We start from the raw sequence: 20528 nt of genomic DNA on the forward strand, positions 1-20528 counted from the left end.
GCCGGAGGGGCGGGCAGAGGAGGCTTCGAGGCCCTGAGCTACCCAGGAGTTTTCTCTGGAGGCAAAAGTCCACTGCGAGCTGGGGGGGGCGGGGGGGAGGGGGGCGGAGGGAGGGCCGGAGGGAGGGGACCGCTTGGGGGCACTTGGAAGCGGAGAGGAAAGGCAGGGATACTCGAGAGCCAAGGCGAGGAGGCTGGGGGAGGGGACGTCGTGGGAGGAGGAGGAGAAGAAGACAAAAGCCGAAAGCGAGAAGGGCCCGGACCGCAGTGCACTGGGCCACCCGGTCAGCAGGCAGCATGGGGAAGGGGGGGAACCAGGGCGAGGGGGCCACCGAGCTTGAGGCGCCGATGCCTACCTTCCGCTGGGAGGAGATTCAGAAGCACAACCTGCGCACCGACAAGTGGCTGGTCATCGATCGCAAGGTCTACAACATCACCAAATGGTCCAGCCGGCACCCCGGGGGCCAGCGGGTCATCGGGCACTACGCCGGGGAAGATGCTACGGTAAGGGCCTGGGGCCTCTCCCGCCACCCTTCTCCGCTGCAGGAGGGAGGCAGGAGCCGTGGTCCCAGGGCGTCAGACAAGACCTCCAGCGCCGAATGGAGCTTGGCGGGGGGGGGAGGGGGGCGGGCCGTCCCGGAGGGAAGGGAAAGTGTCTACGGCGCTCACCTCCCGCTCCGAATCCAGGTCCCGTGGCACAGCTGGGTCAGCGTGCCGGGGGGTCGGATTTTGGAGCCCGGGAGGCAGATCCGAGCGGTGGAGATCCGTGCAGGATCTATCGCGCGCGCTTGGACCCTTGCGTCCGTTCCTTCCTCCGAGTTCATCCGGAGGCCGAGACCCCCCCAAAGCGGGGCGCCGGGACCCTGGGACTTTGGCGCCCCCAGCGTGGAAGATGGCCGCCCCTGGGCCCCACGGAGAGGAACGGGAGAGGAGCCAGGTGTAGGACTCGGCGCGCGTCCCCCACTCTCCGGCCAGACAAGGGGGCGGGGAAGGAAAGGTCGTCCTCGGCCAGGGCTCGCTCCTGCTGGAATTCCAGTCTCAGACTGCCCGCAATGGCTGCCTCGGAGACCCCGCCTGGTAGCTGCTGTTCCCACGCTTTCGGAAACTACCGAGACCCCCTCCTCCCCGCCCCCACCCCCGCCGCAGAGGGCGTTCTTGAACGGGAGGGAGGAGGCGGTGCTGATGAAAACTGGTAGAAAGAAAAAGGGCTGGAGTTTGCAAAGCCCAGGTGGAGAGGAGCCTCGGGACGGGACGATATAGCAGCACTAGGCTGGCTTGGGCAACAGGTCCGGCTGCACCCGAGGTTACTCTGGGACTTCAGCTCAATGGTCCTCTGTTCCCAAATCCTGCCAAGAATGCCCTTCCTTCATCCTGCCCTGGGAGAGGTAGGGGCGCCCTAGGATCTTCCCGGAGCCAGGGCTGCCCATCTCAGTCTCAACTTTAGGCACCAAACCTGCAGCTCTGTGACTGCACAGCACCCCCATCACGCTCTCTCCTCCCCCACCTCCCCCTGAACTCTGAGAGAGGCAGGGAGGAAAGAAAGGGACCACTCTTGGTGGCAGTGAGCCGGAAGCAGAGAAGTCTGACAGCGCGGAGAACTTGGGAGAGGTGACTAGGGAGGGATCAACTTGACATAGTTCATCCCACCTGGAGGTCTGGCATGCTAACCTGTTTGGGCTTTTGCTGTTCAAGCTCTATGGGCCTGTCAGTGAGTGGCGTTCTGCATCTCCCTACCTCTTCTATCTCTTTGGGACAGGGGGAGGCAAAGGATGGGGGCAGGTCAGACAGCTGTAATCTAAGCTGTTACTTGGCTCCTTGCTTTGACCAGCAGAGGGTCAGTGATAGCTTTTGCCCCCATCCCATTTTACCTGCTTGTGAACTTGGCTTAAGCCCTTGGGGCTGTGAAAGTGATGGTGACTTAAGTGGGTATAAGATTTTTAAGCACTATCAGTTTATTATTTCATTGGGACCTTTATACAACCCTGTGAGAAGGTGGCGTAAGAGGAGTTCCCAAGTAAAGACTTGACTCTTGGTTGGAGTCTTGCCATGACTTCATTAATAAGTTCTGAAGGTTCCTGCCCATGGTTGAGCCTTCACTGAAAAGTTTCCTAGAAGGAAAAGTCAAAAGCCCGTGGATTGGTCTGATGGATTGGTCTGTTTGTTCCGTTGTTGTTCTCTAGTTGCTCAGTTGTGTCCAACTCTTCTGCAACCCCATGGACTGTAGCCCGCCAGGCTCCTCTGTCCATGAAATTCTCCAGGCAAGAATACTGGAGTGGGTTGCCATTTCCTTCTCCAGGGGATCTTCCCCACCCAGGGATCGAACCCGGGTCTTCCGCATCACAGGCAGATTCTTTACTGTCTGAGCCACCAGGGAGAGGGAAGCCCATTTATTCCGTAGTGTTAAATAAATATATTTTCTTAGGTGGCAAGGCATTTCATAAACTGCAAGCATTAGATAAATGCAATGGAGTATTATTTACTGCAACATACTAAGTCTAAGCTTGTACTGCTCACTGTATGACAGGCCAGTAGTCAAGAGACAGTTGTTACGGCAAGGAATAAGGACTTTATACCTAAGGCCACCAAACTGAGAAGACAGTGGACTCCTGCCCCAAAGACCCATCTTGCCTGAGTTAGAATTCAGGATCCTTTTATACTGAAAGGGGAAGGAGTAAAGTCGAACACTTCTGGTTTCCATTAGCCTCGTGAGGGAATGTGTTAGTGTCTTCCTCCCTACAGTCATTCACAGGTTTGGTCAGGAGGTATTAATATTTTAGCTCAATGTTCATTACCTGGGAAGCAGGGTTCCCAGAAATGAGCCATTATGTATAATTTAAGTTAATAGGCAAACATCCCTTTAGTGATTAACTTGTAATAGACTACAGACAAGGGTCTTCCATATTCCGTTATCAGAGAAGTGAGTGTCAGAGTGAGGATTATGTAACAGCTGGAATGTAAAGTAAACAAAGAGGAATTTGGAGGAAACTTTTAAAAATCTATGCCAGGTCCATTTGGTGTAGCAAGAGAGAGAAAGAATCTCTATGCCCAGAGCTTACTGCCTTGTGAGATAAAACTTTTGGGGCATGAAATGCATTAATCTTGTTGAATAATGGTGGAGTGAGCAACTGGATTTCCTCTCTCCCTCTCTCCCTCCTCATCTCTCTCCCTCTCCCTCCCCATCTCTCTCTCTCTTTCGCTTGGGACCACAATTGAAAAAGACCACACAGGAAGTCTGGTGTCTCTGGAGAGGGGACTCCAGGGACACGGGAACAGGCTGGGAATGGAGAGACTACTTTCTGGTTGTTGAACAAGTGGCTTTGCCCTTGGGCGTGGACTTCCTCAGAGTGGGGGCAGTGAGAGTATTTACAGTCCTGTAAAGTTTGGGAAGGGCTGATGGGTAGATAGAGTTCAGCCTCCTGGGAGCACTCGAGTGCACCGTTCTGAGCCAGTTTAGATGCAGTAGAAACCTCACTGGAAGCTGGCAGTCAAGCAAGCCCGATAATCTGGGGCCTCAACAGGGGATTTTCCTGTTACCGAAGAGCAAGAACAAGCAGTTGTCATTTGGTCCTTCTGCTTTCAAGCATAAAAAATGAAACTAAATTTTTACAGCTCACAAGGCACAATTGTACAGATCAGGCCTGTAGTGAGTAGCTCTCATTGATCTTGGGTTTAAAAACCTTGCTCTCTTGGCAGCGTGCCTGCTAAGTCGCTTCAGTTGTGTCTGACTCTTTGTGACCCTATGGAGCTCGCCAGACTCCTCTGTCCATGGGATCCTCCAGGCAAGGATACTGGAGTGGGTTGCCATGCCCTTCTCTAGGAGATCTTTCCAACCTGGGGATCAAACCCACATCTCTTAATATCTCCTGCACTGGGAGGCAAGTTCTTTACCACTAGCACCACCTGGGAAGCCCCTCTTGGCAAAGTGAAGTCACTCAGTCGTGTCCAACTCTTTGCAACCGCATGGACTGCAGCCTACCAGGCTGCTCTGCCCATGGGATTTTCCAGGCAGGAGTACTGCAGTGGGCTGCCATTTCCTTTTCCAGGGGATCTTCCCAGCCCAGGGATCGAACCTGGGTCTCCCTCATTGCAGACAGACGCTTTACCATCTGAGCCACCAGGGAAGCCCCTCTTGGCAACACTCAGACCACTATCAGGATTTACCATCAGGGAGGCCTCCTAGCCCATCTTCCCTTCCTGCCTCCTCTACTTCCTTCCCGTTTTCACCTTGGGTTTCTTCCCCTCTAGTCCTCTGGCTCTTCTCCGGTCTTTGCCTTGCTGTGGGCAAAGGAAGCCCTTGCCTGTGTCCCAGGGTCCTCTTTCAGAGGCAGAGTCCCACCGCTGCAGAACTTTTTTTTTTTCTATTTTTCAGTTGACGTATATTTAATTTACAGTGTTGTGTCAGTTTCAAATGTACCGCAAAGTGATTCAGTTATATGCATACATACAGATTTCAGACTCTTTTTCAGTTTCTATTACAAGATATCGCATATGGCTCCCTGTGGTGTACAGTAATGTCCTCGTTGTTTATCTGTTTTATCCATAGTAGTGAGTATGTGTTAATCCCAAACTCTCAATTCATCTCAAACCTCCTTCCCACCCTCCATTCAGAACTTTTCATGTTTAACAAGACTCATCATACATATTCGGGCTTCCCTGATGGCTCAGCAGGTAAAGAATCTGCCTGCAATGCAGGAGGTTCGAGTTCAGTCCCCAGGTCAGGAAGATCCCCTGGAGGAGGAAATGCAACCCACTCCAGTATTCTTGCCTGGAAAATCCCACGGACAGAGGAACCTGGTGGGCTGCAGTCCATGGGGTAAAGAATCTAAGCATGCTATTACAGTTACTCATCACACATTTTCCCCAGCATCTCTGTAGCCCCAAGTTGGTCCTGGGCACAAAGGTGAATATCTAAAAGGTAGTGAATGCACCTGCTGGATTTGCTTCTCTCCTTTCAAACTGAGACTTGAATCTGGAACTTTTCCCTCTAGACCCCAGCTGCCCCACCTCTGTGCATTGTCACAGGGACTTTTCCTGCCCTGTCTGCATCCGTCGCCTCTGGGAACCCAGGGAAGGTGAGCAGAGGTCAAGATTCATTCCTCTTTTCACTTCTCCTAGGCTGTTCTTGGGAAAAGGTGACAGGTTGAAAATGGAATGAATCTCTGGCCTCCTCGAGTCAGGAGGCTGCAGGTTTGAAAGGCAGAGGACCTGGGTTTGAGTCCTGGCTTTAGGAATCCTAGGCAAGGCACTTAACCCTGAACTTCACTTTCCAGGTCTATGAAATGGGAAGGTTATTTATTATCAGGCTCACAGTGGCTATGGGTGGGTCATTCTTTAAATTTCAGAACACTCTACTGGTGTGCAGGGTCATTACTGTGGGACCCTTACCCTCCTGCACACGGGTATACAGGTTCCCAGCATGCATAATAGTTCAGTTCAGTCACTCAGTTGTGTCCAACTCTTTGCAACCCCATGGACTGCAGCACATCAGGCTTCCCTGTCCATCACCAACTCCCAGAGCTTGCTCAAACTCATGTCCAGCGAGTTGGTGATACCATCCAACTGAAACCGTTTACCTCAGATTGGGACTCGAACCCACATGGCTGGGACTCAAACCCTGCCAAAACCCAGTTTGGGACTTGAACCCATTTGGCTGGAATTCGAAACCAGCCAAAACCCTGCTTGGGACTTGAAACAGCCAAAACCCATGGTACCTGGTTTCAGGACATAATGAAGCTCAGGTTCTTGATGTCTCATCACAGAAAGAATTCAGTGAGAGAGAAAGTGATAGGTAAGAAGTGGATTTATTCAGATATAGAGAGAAGCACGCTCCACAGACAGAGTGTGGGCCATCACAGAGGGCGAATGCAGCCTCAAAATTTGATGTGGTTAGTTTTTATAGGCTGGGTAATTTCATGTGCTAATGAGTGGGAGGATTATTCCAGCTATTTTGGGGGAAGGGGTGGAGATTTCCAGGATTTGGGCCACCGCCCACTCCTTGGTCTTAACAGTGCTGTGGAACTGTCATGGCACCTCCGGGTATGTCATTTCACTTGTTGATTAAGGATTAAGATCTAGTCTTGTCTGCCACTTTGGTTCCATTTGATTCTAATTGGTTTATGTTGTGTCCTTGGGCTGTGTCATTCTTTGATTTTTTTTTTTTTCGGATGCAAAAGCAAGAGAGTTTTTATTACCAAGCTCGAGCTGGGGCTCCCACTGATACTGACGCAGCATGTGTCATTCTTTTAAAAGTTGTGCCCTGCCCCTTTCCCTCCTGTTACACAACCATCTCATCCTCTATCATCCCCTTCTCCTCCTCCCTTTAATCTTTCTCAGCAATAGGGTCTTTTCCAATGAGTCGGTTCTTTGCATCAGGTAGCCAAAGTATTGGAGTTTCAGCTTTAGCATCAGTCCTTCCAGTGAATATTCAGAACTGATTTCCTTTAGGATTGACTGGTGTGATCTCCTTGCTGTCCAAGGGACTCTCAAGAGTCTTCTCCAACACCACAGTTCAAAAGCATCAATTCTTCGGCTCTCAGTTTTCCTTATGGTCCAACTGTCACATCCATACACGATTACTGGAAAAACCATAGATTTGACTATACGGACCTTTGTCGGTAAAGTAACGTATCTGCTTTTTAATATGCTGTCTAGGTTTGTCATGGGCTTCCCTTGTGGCTCAGTTGGTAAAAAGAATCCACCTGCAATGTGGGAGATCAGTTCAGTTCAGTTCAATCGCTCAGTCGTGTCCGACTCCTTGTGACCCCATGAATCCCAGCACACCAGGCCTCCCTGTCCATCACCAACTCCCGGAGTTCACTCAAACTCATGTCCATCAAGTTGGTGATGCCATCCAGCCATCTCACCCTCTGTCATCCCCTTCTCCTCCTGCCCCCAATCCCTCCCATCATCAGAGTCTTTTCCAATGAGTCAACTCTTTGCATGAGGTGGCCAAAGTACTGGGGTTTCAGCTTTAGCATCATTCCTTCCAAAGAACACCCAGGGCTGATCTCCTTTAGGATGGACTGGTTGGATCTCCTTGCAGTCCAAGGGACTCTCAAGAGTCTTCTCCAACACCACAGTTCAAAAGCATCAATTCTTCGGTGCTCAGCTTTCTTCACAGTGCAACTCTCACATCCATACATGACCACAGGAAAAACCATAGCCTTGACTAGATGGACCTTTGTTGGCAAAGTAATGTCTCTGCTTTTCAATATGCTATCTAGGTTGGTCATAACTTTTCTTCCGAGGAGTAAGTGTCTTTTAATTTCATGGCTGCAGTCACCATCTGCAGTGATTTTGGAGCCCCCCAAAATAAAGTCTGACACTGTTTCCACTGTTTCCCCAACTATTTCCCATGAAGTGATGGGACCAGATGCAATGTAGGAGACCTGGGTTCGATCCCTGGGTTGGGAAGATCCCCTGGAGAAGGGAGAGGCTACCCACTCCAGTATTCTGGCCTAGAGAATTCCATGGACTGTATAGTCCACAGGATCGCAAAGAGTCGGACACGACTGAGTGACTTTCACTACACTCCTACTACTACTAGGTTTGCCATAGCTTTTCTTCCAAGGAGCAAGTGCCTTTTCATTTCATGGCTGCAGTCACCATCTGCAGTGATTTTGGAGCCCCAAGAAAATAAAGTCTTGTCACTCTTTCCATCGTTTCCCCATCTATCTGCTCTTTCATTTTTATCAAGAGGCTCTTAAGTTCCTCTTCGCTTTCTGACATAAGAGTGGTGTCATCTGCATAACTGAGGTTACTGATAGTTCTCCCAGCAATCTTGATTCTAGCTTGTGCTTCATCCAGCCTGGCATTTCGTATGATGTACTCTGCATGTAAGTTGAATAAGCAAGGTGACAACATACAGCCTTGACTGTGCTTCATCCAGCCCGGCATTTTGTATGATGTACTATGCATGTAAGTTGAATAAGCAAGGTGACAACATACAGCCTTGACGTACTCCTTTCCCAATTTGGAACCAGTCTGCATAGTAGGGAGTTCAGTAAACCAGAAAAGAACAAGCTGGAAGCAGAGGAAACTTGGTGAGCTCTTTGCTGCCAAAGGTAAAAGATATTTACATGAAACCCCTCTGTGTCTTTGCCTGGAGGGCAGCTCCACCCTCTCAGCTAGATCTCTGTGGGAGCAGTCCACTTCCTGCCAGCTGCAGCCTCCGGGAGGTCATGTACCCAGCCCCAGCATTGCTGCTATGTTCTGCATTTTACTGAGTTGTGTTTCCTTGCTGTAATCCCTTCATGCCCGGGTTGCCTGTGCCTGGCATCAGCAGGGACCCTCTTGTCAGGAGCCCTCTGGCCACAGAACCCCACCCCACCCCCACCCCAGCCTCCATTGCTTCTTTCCCTTGGAGGGGACATGGCACAGGGGCTTCCCACCCTGCCCTCATCCTGCTTAACTCTCCCCACTGTGGAAAGGAAGTCAGCATCCTTGGATCCAGCTGAGAACAAAGGGTCCCTCCTCCGCATCTCCCTCTGTAACCCCTTGTTCTTCAGAATCCCTGTGCCTGGGGCTGCTGCCTGCAGCGTTGTCTGCCCCTGGGTTTGCTTCTCCTGAGCTTCCCCAGTCCCTGGCCATGTGCCCAGAAGTAGGGAGCTGGATTAGAGATTCACCTTGCTCTGCAGAGGTGGGAGGCTTCCGAAAATTTGCCGGCCAGTGCAGGAGACGTAAGAGACGCAGGTTCGAGATCTGAGTCTGGAAGATCCCCGGGAGTAGGAAATGGCAACGCACTCCAGTATTCTTGCCTGGAAGAATCCCACGGACAGAAGACAAGCCTGGCGGGCTACAGTCTATGTCTTGTGAAGAGTTAGACACCACTGAACACACACACAGCACGCCGCAGAGGTGGACACGGCCAGAAATAAGACGTGACCCCTGAGGGTCAGAGCAGGAGCAGCTGTGAGTTCTGCTCAGCACATGGGGGCTGGACAGGGAGGATCTCTTCATGCAGAAAGGGCTGGCATGGGAGCTGGGAGATGGGGGAAGCAGGAACTGGTGAAGGTCTTTCATTTGGGAATCTGGATGTTCTGGTCCTTTATCTACAGTGTAACCTCCCTAACATCTAATACACACATCTACCCTCCTGGGGGTGGGTCTACCTCCCCTGCCGCCCAGCTGCTGGCCACTCCCTCCCCTTCACCTGCGTCCCTGGCCTTCCTGGAAAGTCTTTGGTTCCAATCTCCCTGTCAGATGAGGATAAAGCCTGCTTCCAGTTCTTGTTCCAAAGTCAACATGTGGATTGGCCTGTACTACCTTGCCCCTTGGCCTACCTTATGTGAGCCAGATGCTTTAACCGAGCAGCTGCTGGAAGCCCCCTGCAACCTTGTGAGGGGCCCCTCTGACACCTGCAAGGGGGACCACAAAAAGTGGTCAACTTTCAGGAGGAAGAAGCTCATTTTGATTGAGGCCTTTGTGTGAACAGGGCTTCCCTGGTGGCTCAGATGATTAAGAATCTGCCTGCAATGCAGGAGATCCAGGTTCAGTGCTTGAGTCAGGAAGATTGCCTGGAGGAGGAAATGGCAACCCGCTCCAGTATGCCTGCCTAGGGAATCCCATGGACCGAGGAGCCTGTCAGGCTGCAGTCTACAGGGTCGCAAAAGGATCAGACAAGACTGAGCGAGTAAACAACAACTGCCACTTGAATGTCACCTTCCCAGGCTCCAGTGCCTTGATCTGTAAAGTGGGGCTTGAAGCTTCAGGGAGGTAATGGAGACCACTTTCCTTTCTCCCCACCTGGCACGCTGTGGCCCTTCCTCTCCCTTGGCCTCTGGAGATGGCCCAGGGGTGGCCTCAGTCAGGACAGGAGTCTTATCCACTCTACCAGGTTCCTCAGTCCAGGCAGAGGCTGGGAGATGTGACTTGGACCTGGTGGGGGGAGGCAATGGGCGCTGGGTGAGAGGCGATGGCCTGGCAGAGTAGAGATTGTTTCATTATTATCAGCCGTTGTTCGTTAGGAAACTGCCATACTGAGAACTTCCCCTTTGCTTCTCAAAAGCTGTGGTGTCATTCGAGGTGAAGCAGTGACCGGGTCTTTCTCAGCTCTGACTTTGGAAGGCTGTGCTCACTGCAGGCTGGCTTCCCAGTGTCTCAGTGGTAAAGCATCTGCCTGCAATTCAGGAGCTGCCCGGGATGCAGGTTTGATCCCTGGGTTGGGAAGATCCCTGGAGGAAGGCATGGCAACCCACTCCAGTATTCTTGCCTGGAGAATCCCATGGACAGAGGAGCCTGGTGGGCTGCAGTCCATGGGGTCACAAAGAGTCGGAGCTGACTGAAGCGACTTAGCACGCCCGCACACTCACTGCCTTACCACCAAGGCCAGTGGCGGCTCCTGATGAGCGCTTTCTCAGGCCCTTGGAACTGTGGGGCGGGAGGGTCCTCACATGCAGAGGAGATGGAGATAGGGGTGGGGTGGAGGTGGCTGCTGGCCCAGAGCGGACCCGAGGCTCCCTGCAATAGCAGCCCATCTCTCCTCTGAAGGGGTACTTGCTCTGATCCTCTGCTTACTACCCCTTTTGGTTCAGCAAGGTAGGGGTGCAGACATTTTTAAAAGGCTCCAGGCCCGGTTTTCCTCTGCACAAAGTGTTGCTTTGTCAGTCTGTTCTAGACACAAATAGAATAAAGACCAGGCAAAAGGGCTTGATGCCAGGAAACGGACGAAGACTGGCAATTACCCTTGTGAGATACTTGGGCAGGGGGGCTGAACACACTTTTATGAGTTGTCAGCATCTTCCTCATTTCTTCCTTGTTTTTTCTTAATTTTTGAAAATTTCCAAATATACAGAAAAGTTGAAAGAACTGAACACTTGTGTATCCTTAACCAAGATTCACTAATCTCAGCATTTTGACACATTCACATTCCTCTTTATGCATATCTGCATGTTTTTTGCTGAATCATATGAAAATAATATGAAAATAAACTGCATCATTATTAAGCCATTTCAGAATCCTCTAAGAACAGGGACATTCTCTAACATAATCACAATACTTTGGTTACATTTAAGAAAATGAATACTGATGCTTCATTAATTTTTAATATAATTTATTTATGACTGTGCTGGGTCTTTGTTGCTGCTTGCCAGCTTTTCTCTAGTTTTCAGGTGTGGGCTTCTCATTGCAGTGGTTTCTTTTGTTGCAGAGCAAACTCTAGGGCCTGTGGGCTTAGTCGCCCAGCAACATATGGAATCTTCCCAGGCCAGGGATCAAACCCGTGTCCCCTGCACTGGCAGGCGTATTCTTAACCTCTGGACCATCAGGGAAATTCAACACTGATTCTTTTAACATGACCAGATATCTTGTCCATATTCAAAATTTCTCATTCCACCCCAGAATGTCTTGGAGAACTGCTGGGTTCCCCCCACCCCAAACAGGAGCCTTTCAAATCAAATACTGCAGTTTTATAGCCTGTTGTTATATCTTTTTCTGCCTCTTTTAACCTAGGGCCCCTGCTTCCCCACACCTCCTGCACGCACAGAGGCATCCTCACTTTTCTACAGCTACATTGATCTTTCCCAGTTGTTTCTCATGGTGTCATTTGATTTGTTCTTCTCTCCAAGCGAAGTCGCAAGACTTGATTTTTTTTTTATTTTAAGTTAAAATATAGTTGATGTCCAGTATTATGTTGGCTTCCCAGGTGGCTCAGTGGTAAATAATCTGCCTGCCTCTGCAGGAGATGCATAAGATGAAGGAGACATGGGTTTGATCCCTGGGTCAGGAAGATCCCCTGGAGGAGGGCATGGCAACTCACTCCAATATTCTTGCCTGCAGAATCCCACGGACAGAGGAGCCTGGTGGGCTATAGTCCCTGGGGTCACACAGAGTCAGACATGACTTATGACCGTGCAGGCACACACAGTATTAGGTTAGTTTCAGGTGCACCTTGAAGCTCAGTTTGATGCAAGATGAACATTGTTTATCACTATGTCCACATGGGGGTGGGGGACTCTGTTGTCAGCTCATCTCTAAAATAAATGCTATATCTGTTTCATGTAACTTACATAACATGTATAGGAGAAAAACTGGGGAAAAAATATCCTGATATATTAGCAGTGGTGGTCATTCTCTGAATGGTATTATTTTCCTCTTTATTCTTCTGTACATTTTGTGAATTTGCCAAAATTATCCACATTGCTTAATAATTGGAAAAAAAAAAGATTAAAAGGCACAGCATTCATTCTTTTAATTTTAAAAGCAATGCAGCAGTATTAGAGTTTGGAAAGTTTGCAGATAAAGCAAGGCCTGATGCCACAGGCTTAACACATAACAGTTTAGAGATCTGCATAAAAGAGCTTTCATAATCTTCGTAATTATTTTCATACCTTTTAGAAATATGAAAAAGCTCCTCTCACCAATGCTTTTATGTAATCATGTATTTGTTTTGGGTATAGCATCATCTAAGCACATTTTACATGCCTGTGGTAGGCTCCAGGCTTGTTCTTTGTTGACAGCCGTGTGCACCGCGTGGTGGGTGGCGTAGTTTGCCAGGAACCAGGCAGCTGGCAGAGTAGCCCTCAGAGAATTTGGTTCCCAGCCCTGCCCAGCCTGCATCCCTGGAGGGGCACGTTTTTTGGTAAACATCCTTGGCGAGCTCAGCGGCCCCTCATCAGGGTGCAGCTCCATGTGGCATCCCCATGGGAATCCGGCGCCGAGGGACCTGCCAAGAGGAGGCTCAGAGAACACTTGGGGTCGGATGACGGATGCCCCGTTTGGTGTCCTGGGGTCCTAGTGGCACAGAGCTTCTCCTGCCCTCCCTGGGTGGGGAGGCGCTGTCGGAGCTGCAGTAGAGGTCCTTGTACTCACCACCTGCCCCCTGCTCTCCAGGACGCCTTCCTGGCCTTCCACCGCAACCTTGATTTTGTGCGCAAGTTCATGAAGCCCCTGTTAATTGGCGAGCTGGCCCCTGACGAGCCCAGCCAGGACCGTGGCAAGAATGTGAGTCTGACCGGATGAGGAAGGAGGGGAGGGCTGGGGTGGCGGGAAGGGGATCACCCCAACATGGTGAGTGTAGGGTGCCGGGTAGGAGCCTTTGTGCCCGTCCAGGGAGAACCATTGCTCGTCACCTGAGGTCAGGGAGGACTCCCCTGGCCCTAGTGAGCCCGCCTCCTCCTGTGCCAGCTTGGGCTTGCCCCCCACCCCCGCCCTTGGAGTAATTCATTCCTAGCCTCTCCACCTGTGGGGCCTCAGTGGTGCCAGGCTGGGCACAGAGGGTTTCCCTCTTGCCCAATCTCTTGCCCTTATATCTGGGCTTTCTTCTCCCTCATGCCCTGCCCCTGCCTCCTAGCTTCCCTCTTTCTCCCCTTGATACCCTCTTTTCCAGACCCACCCTTGACTCTGCCTCCCATGTGCCCAGCACACTGAGCCTTCTCCTGTCTGATAGAGAGTTCAGAACAAAGGGTGCATGTCAGGTAGTAGAAAACATAAGCTTTTTAATAATTTAATTTAGTTCATGTATTTGGCCACACCACATGTGGGATCTTAGGTTCTCTGACCAGGGATCAAACTTGCGTCCCCAGCAGTGGAAGCTTGGTCTTAACCAGTGGACCTCCAGGGAAGTCCCTAAGCTTTAAAAAAAAAAAAAAGGTATAAATTAGACAAAACAAAACCATTTTAACCTTTCTTAAATAAAATATTTATTTTATTTTGGCTGTGCTGGGCAGCTTGCAAGGATCTCACTTCCTTTACCAGAGATTGAATCGGGGCCCTTAGCAGTGAAAGGATGGAATCCCAAGCACTAGGCAACCAGGGAATTCCCCATTTTAACTATCTGGAAATACACAGTTCAGTGGCTTTGAGTACATTCACATTGTTGTGCAACCATCACCACCATCTGTCTGTAGAACTTTGTCATCACCCCACACTGAGACTCTGTTTCAATTAAACATTAACTACCCATCTGTCCCTCCCAACAGCTCCTGGTAAACACTATTCTTTCTATTGAAGAATCTCTTCTAGGTTCCTCATAGAAGGGGACTCATAAGTATTTGTCTCTTCATGTCTGGCTCAATTTTGCTTAGCTTAATGTGTTCAGGGTTTGCTCATTAGCAGCGTGTGTCATCACTTCCCTCCCTTTTGAAGACTGTGGAATATTCCATTGTATGCATGCACCACGTTTTATTCAGCCTGTTAATAGAATTTGGGTTGTTTCTGTCTTTGACCTATTTTGAATAATGCTGCTACCCGAAATGGACAGCATTTTGAGTGAAATCCTTTCTTTGCCACTGAACTAGCTGTGGACGAACACATAGTTCCAAGGCTGTGCCAGCTCCAGGCAGGTATAGAGCAACAGGAGCTGCTATAGTGCATAGCAGCTGGGCTCCTCCCGAGCTTGAGTGTGTGGATTGGTACCCCCTGGAGCAGCTGGGCGGTTGACTCCTTCCTCGTGCTCTGGCTCAACAGTCTCAGATCACCGAGGACTTCCGGGCCCTGAGGAAGACTGCTGAGGACATGAACCTGTTCAAGAGTAACCAGCTCTTTTTCCTTCTCCACCTGGCCCACATCATCGCCATGGAGAGCATCGCCTGGTTCACTATCTTCTACTTTGGCAACGGCTGGATTCCAACCATCATTACGGCCTTCGTCCTTGCTACCTCTCAGGTGAGGTGTGACACCCTCACCTGTCACTTGAAGCCCCTGCCCCCTGCCTCCCCCAGCTGGCAGAGGCCTGGTGCCTAGGTGCCGACGCTCTGAAAGCCTCCGTGGCCCTCTCTCCCCAGGCCCAGGCTGGATGGCTGCAACACGATTACGGCCACCTCTCTGTTTACAAGAAGTCCATGTGGAACCACATCGTCCACAAGTTCATCATCGGTCACTTAAAGGTAAATGTCGGCCACCCTGGGGATCCATTCCATCAGCTAGTGGTGGGCACAGTGCCATCTCGCTTCCCTCGGAGCAGGTCACCTCTCCGGTCAGTGTCCTGGCTGAGCTGCAGGACCTGCTAACCCTCTGCTTCCTGAGCTTCCAAGGCCTGTCTCCTCACCACACTAGACACACAAAAAACCAGGGTATTGGTTGTAAAAACAGGCACTTGCTTCTTAGCTGATTACATTTATTTCCTTACCTAAGGGCTTACTGATAAATTCCTTTCAGTTTGGGGCCAGTAAAGAAGCAGTCTCTCTCGCTCTTTTTTTTTTTAAATTAAAGCAGAGTTGGTTTACAAGGTTCTGTTAATCTCTGCTGTACAGCAAAGTGATTTAGTTATATATGGGCTTCTGGTGGGCTTCCCTGGTGACACTAGTGGTAAAGAATCCGCCTGTCAATGCAGGAGATGTACGAGAGGAGGGTTCGATCCCTGCTTCAGGAAGATTCCCTGAAGAAGGAAAAGGCAACACACTCCAGCATTCTTGCCTGGAGAATCTCATGGACAGAGGGAGAAGCCTGGCAGGCAATAGTCTATAGGGTCACAAAGAGTCAGGCATGACTGAAGCAACTTAGTATGCAAGCGTATATACATTCCTTCATTCCTTTTTCATATTATTTTCCATTATGGATAATGAATACAGTTCCCTGTGCTACACAGTAGGTCCTTGCTGTTTATTCGTTCCATATATAATAGCTTGCACCTGAAGAAACACTCTCTCGATACATCGGTATGCTTCCTGCATCAGATGATGTTTTATATCTGAGACATCGTGTTTCTCTTAAGTCTTTAGATAAGGGACTTCAAACAGTGTACTGAGCCAAAGGGCAAGAGTTGTGTAAAACCCAGAAGGGCAGGTAGCTGCCTCATCGCCGTACAGATCAGGAGGCAGACCTGCAGCAGCCTTGTAGTTTGGCAAGTTTGTACAAAGACGAACTGGACTTGCCAGCGACCTTGTGCTCACGTGATAGGCGTTATCTCTGGTTTTGGAAATAAATCCTTGCCAAGTCTCCCTTCAAAACAGATTCTCATTCTCCTGCCCAGCCCTACCCCAGCAGCATCCAGCTGCAAAGACTCCCATCCCTCCCTACCTTGGCTTGGGAAAAGCTATGTGTCTGGGTTAAAATGTCAACCCCTGCAACCCGACAACATCCAGTCTTCCACTTGTCAGCTCTGGATCTGGTTGGGAGTGAATTACCACTGAACTGGTAACCAGTTCCTTAGCACGCAGTTTGCCTGGCCCTGAGCCTGAAGCTGTCTGAGAACCTGGTTTCTTTCCAGAATTTCAGGGGTGAAGGATGCACATAGTAGAGCACTTTGTTTCATTTTATGCCTTTTTCTGTTGGAGAAAACCCTCCTCGGTGTTGAAAGTAACATTTCACTCCAGACGCAGGTTATCCCTACACACTTAACAAAGATGGACTTTGTCCTGTTTCCAGATTCTGGGTGGGAGCCGGGAGGGCCTGTCCCTCCTGGTGTCCGTGTGTCCTTGAAGGGCTCTGGGACACAGCTCTTGTGTCAGAAGATGAGGTTGGGACAGGGGATTGGCCTTCTTGTAGAACGTTGATTTGTGAAATCTGGAGCGACGGAGTACTCGGGCTGGGAGGCTCTAGGAGGTCAGGGCCCTGGGTTCTGTTGATGGCTTGCCAGCTCCCTGCTAGCTGTGTCTGTGCTGTGTCCAAGCCAGTGGCATAACTGGGCAGCTCAGTCAGGGGAGCCCCAGAGCGAGGAGCATCCCGGGCTTCACAGCATCGCTCTGGCACATGGTGGGCACATGGCTGCAGACAAGCCTGTAGGTCCAGCTGTTCCTCTGGTCCCGTTGCTGGGATAGAAAGGAACTGGCCGGGGAAGGTCTTCAAGGACCCCGCCAACCCAGATGTCTTAGCTCAGCCCACTGAGGGTACCGAACGGGGCGCCGGGAGCTTCAGGATGCTGGGACCCGCTTCTTAATGCCAGCCCGTGCTGCTGTGGGATTCCCCGGGCGAGACCTCAACCTCCTGTCTATGCCTTTTCCTTTGGTCCCCATCACTTCCGGTGGCCATTTCTTCCCATGTCACTTCCGGTGGCCATTTCTTCCCGGGGTTAACCTTGTACAGACATGGTTCTGTGAGGGTGAGCCTCTGTTTGGCCTTGCACCCAGGATGAAATGCAAACCGCTAGGCCTGGCACCATCTAGGGGCCACTAGGGCTGGGACTAGGGCGAGGCAAGTGAGCACACAAGTGTGTGCCAGGAACGCAGAATTTAAGCAATGACAAAAAGAATCAGGAATGAAATAAGTAGCATTTTAATGCAATATTTTAAAAGCTTTTAAATTTTATTTTGGGGTATAAGCTGGTTAACAATGTTGTGATAGTTTCAGGTGGACAGCAAAGGGACTCAGCCATACATATACATGTATCCATTCTTCCCCAAAGTTCCCCTCCTATCCAGGCTGCCATGCAATATTTTTTTTAAGTAAAATTAATGCAAAATTTTAAAAAAAATCCACAAGTAACAAAATACCAACATTTTAAATAAAGATTAGGACTTTGAGACATATTGGAATATGAAACTGAAGGACAACTTGTATCTTACATACGTGTTTTTATGTGTTTGCTCTCTCTCTTTTTTTTAATTGGTTGAATTTCATTCACCAGAGCATTAAAGTAGTTGAAAGCTACTTAAAATTTGGAAAGGTGGTATATAAAAAGTCCCAAGATGAAGTTTAAGTTTATTATTTATACTGAAACCAAATTTATTATTATTTTACTTCAGTTTAATTAAAAATTACTTGACTGTCGCTTGGTTGAGAGAGATTGTCAAACTTGGCAGTTCTCTCATTTCAAAACAAGATGAGCAAAAGGGTGATAGATTTTTGAAAATATTGTTAATGAGGCTCTACTACGGCTCTCCCAGAACTGCTGGCGCCAACCAAGGAGGCTTTCTCTCCGCTTCTGTGATGGCCCACGCTCCCCTTCCCCCAAGGCCATCACCCGGCCTCTGTCAGAACAGGGACCCTCGCTCTGTCTGCCCCCTCCTAGCCAGTATGCTGCCCAAGGGCAGACCTTCTGAGTGGCCTCCCAAAGCTTTCACAGCCCTGTCAGCGCATCCCAGTGTGGAGTGAGACCCCTCAACCCGTGTGGAGTGGAGACCCCCTCAACCCCAGTGTGGGGTGAAGCCCCCCTCAGTGTGGAGTGAAGCCCCCTACCCATGTGGAGTGAGGCCCCCTACCCCAGTGTGGAGGGAGGCCCTACTCTCCCTTGGTAGACAGTGGCTGGCCTCCTTCTCTGTTCCATCCCCAGGACAGGCACCATTGAATCATGGCTCCAAGGCAGGCAGGGCTGCCCTGTCCCAGGAATGGTGTGTAAAGTTGGGCCTAGTAAAGAAGAATGGAAGAGAATCAGCAGAGAAGAGCACCATCAAAAGCTATTTCATCATTACACCCCATGCCAAGTTTGGGGGTGGCCCCACCTTGCCACATCTCATCCTCATGGTGCCCACAGCCCGCCTTTCTTTCCTCCAGTTATTCATTCAACAAACATCTCTTTGTTGGTGTATTCTAAACCTCATGTTTCACTTACCTTGCCAGGGACTCCATTGTGCTTTTCCCAGGAACTTGGCTCCTTTTGGCTAGAAAGACCAATGTATCATCTCATTTCCCAATCCTCTAAGCTCTCATTTGCTGTTATTTTTTATTTTTGCTCTGTTGGGTTTGGAGGCCCAGGGACCTGAGGTCATCGCAAAGGCCACAGCTGCTCAGAGCTGTTCCCACCCACGGCCCTTAGGGTCCAGAGACTGTGTTTGTACCCAAACATCTTCCAAGTGAAATGTTTGTTTTTGCAATTAGGCCTTTTTGTAGATGGCTGGACCCTAGGCCAAAACATTGATTGATCCAGCAGCTGTTCACCCGTGAAACCCTCATGCTGACGAGTCAGAGGAGTTTTGTTTCCTTCTTTGTGTGACTGGGTGACTCCATGGAGGGACATGCCCTCAAAATACATCCGGAGTTGGAGCTGGTGAGACAGAAATTCATGGCCTTGAAAGAAATACTCATGTAATGCTTCTTGTCTCCTAGAGTCATAATTTTATTATGACTTTTATTACAGTTTTTCGTTATTTTTGGCCACATTGTGTGGCTTGTGGGATCTTAGTTCCCTGACCAGGGACTGAAGCTGGGCCCTCGGCAGTGAAAGCTTGGAACTCTAATCCCTGGACTGCCAGGGAATTCCCTGGGATTATCATTTGCCTGTTAGAACCAGAAAGCACTTACCTGCTTATGTTGGTGACTGTTTCTTAAGCTCCCCCAAGCTTTTGGCTATGATGTGACTCGCCCACATGACTCAGCGGTTACCTGGCTGTGGGGCTATCTTGCCAGCTACTCTCTGGGCCCTCTGAAAGCAGGAGCCATTTGTGGTCTTCATTTCTTTTTTTTTTTTTTTTTCAAGCTTTCTTGATCTAATTTACAAGCTCTACAGTTTGCCCATCTACATGTGCAAATCAATGACTTGTATATTCACAGATTTGTGCACCCTCCATCACAATCAGTTTTGGAACATCTTCATCACCCCTAAAAGAAACCCCACACCACTTAGCCATCACTTCCAAACCCCTCATCCCAACCCTGGAACTGGGTAACCACTCATCTTTCTGTCCATGGATTTCCCCAGTGCTGGACATTTCATATAAATGGAATCACAGGACACTGTTAATAGACTCCTTTGAGGCTGGTTTCTTTCGCTTGGCATCATGCTTTCCAGGTTCATCCATGCTGTAGTGTGTGTCAGCATGTCACACCTTTTCATGGCCAAACAAGAGTCCATTTGGATCTTCCACACAGTGTTTATCCACTCTTCAGTGCATGGACCTCTGAGTTGTTTGTGCTTTTTGGTTATTTTAAATAATGCTGCTGGGAATGTACAGGTTTTTGTGTGGCCAATTTTTCATTTATTCCGGGTACACATACCTAAGGGTGCAGTGCTGGGTCCATATGGTTAGGACCACTTCTTACTGTTCCCCGAATGGAATTGTTCCCCTCTGCACAACAGGCGCAAATGAGAGACAAGCAGACGATGAGGGGTGTTAGTCTCACCCCGGGACTGGCAGACAGCTGAGGCCCCCCTGTGTGCTGAAGCACTTTCCTCTCCATCTATGGCCAGCACTGTCTTATGATCAGGGAGACAGGCCTGGAAGGGTGGAGTGAGCTGGCTCCATGCAGAAGTCCTGGCCAAGGGGCTGCCCAGCACTCTGGACTTAGCATTGGTAGAGTCAGTTTCTGACTTTTGGGACCTGAGTATTGGACCCGCTAGGAACTGGTCCCAAGACGTGCGGGTCATGGGCACCACCCCCACACCCCCACTGCCAGGATTGCCCTGCTCATCCCTGTTCCTGCCCTGACAGGGTGCCTCTGCCAACTGGTGGAACCATCGCCACTTCCAGCACCACGCCAAACCCAACATCTTCCACAAGGACCCGGATGTGAACATGCTGCATGTGTTTGTCCTGGGCGAGTGGCAGCCCATTGAGGTACAATGAAGGGGACGGGGTGGGCCCGGGAGTGTTGGCTCACGCAGGAATTGGGAGGGACTGTAGGGTGGAGAGTCACACACACGTGTCTGTGTCTGATATTTACACAGAAACCTTTCGTGGACACCCTGAGTAATTCCAGCTGGAGTTTCTATGGAATGGC

General features: G+C 50.0%; 1 protein-coding gene across 1 annotated transcript in view; it reads left to right on the forward strand.

Moving 5' to 3' along the window:
• Positions 1-250: 250 nt before the first annotated feature.
• Positions 251-20528, forward strand: part of FADS2 (fatty acid desaturase 2) — a 36140-nt gene continuing 15862 nt past the window's right edge. Inside the window, exons 1-5 of the mRNA XM_052662438.1 lie at positions 251-503; positions 12828-12938; positions 14403-14600; positions 14720-14821; positions 20240-20365. Coding sequence (XP_052518398.1) covers positions 297-503; positions 12828-12938; positions 14403-14600; positions 14720-14821; positions 20240-20365 — 744 coding nt within the window. The 5' untranslated portion in view covers positions 251-296. The remainder of the gene's footprint in view (positions 504-12827; positions 12939-14402; positions 14601-14719; positions 14822-20239; positions 20366-20528) is intronic.

The sequence above is a fragment of the Budorcas taxicolor genome, chromosome 25, assembly GCF_023091745.1.
Source record: "Budorcas taxicolor isolate Tak-1 chromosome 25, Takin1.1, whole genome shotgun sequence".
Classification (NCBI taxonomy): Eukaryota; Metazoa; Chordata; class Mammalia; order Artiodactyla; family Bovidae; genus Budorcas; species Budorcas taxicolor.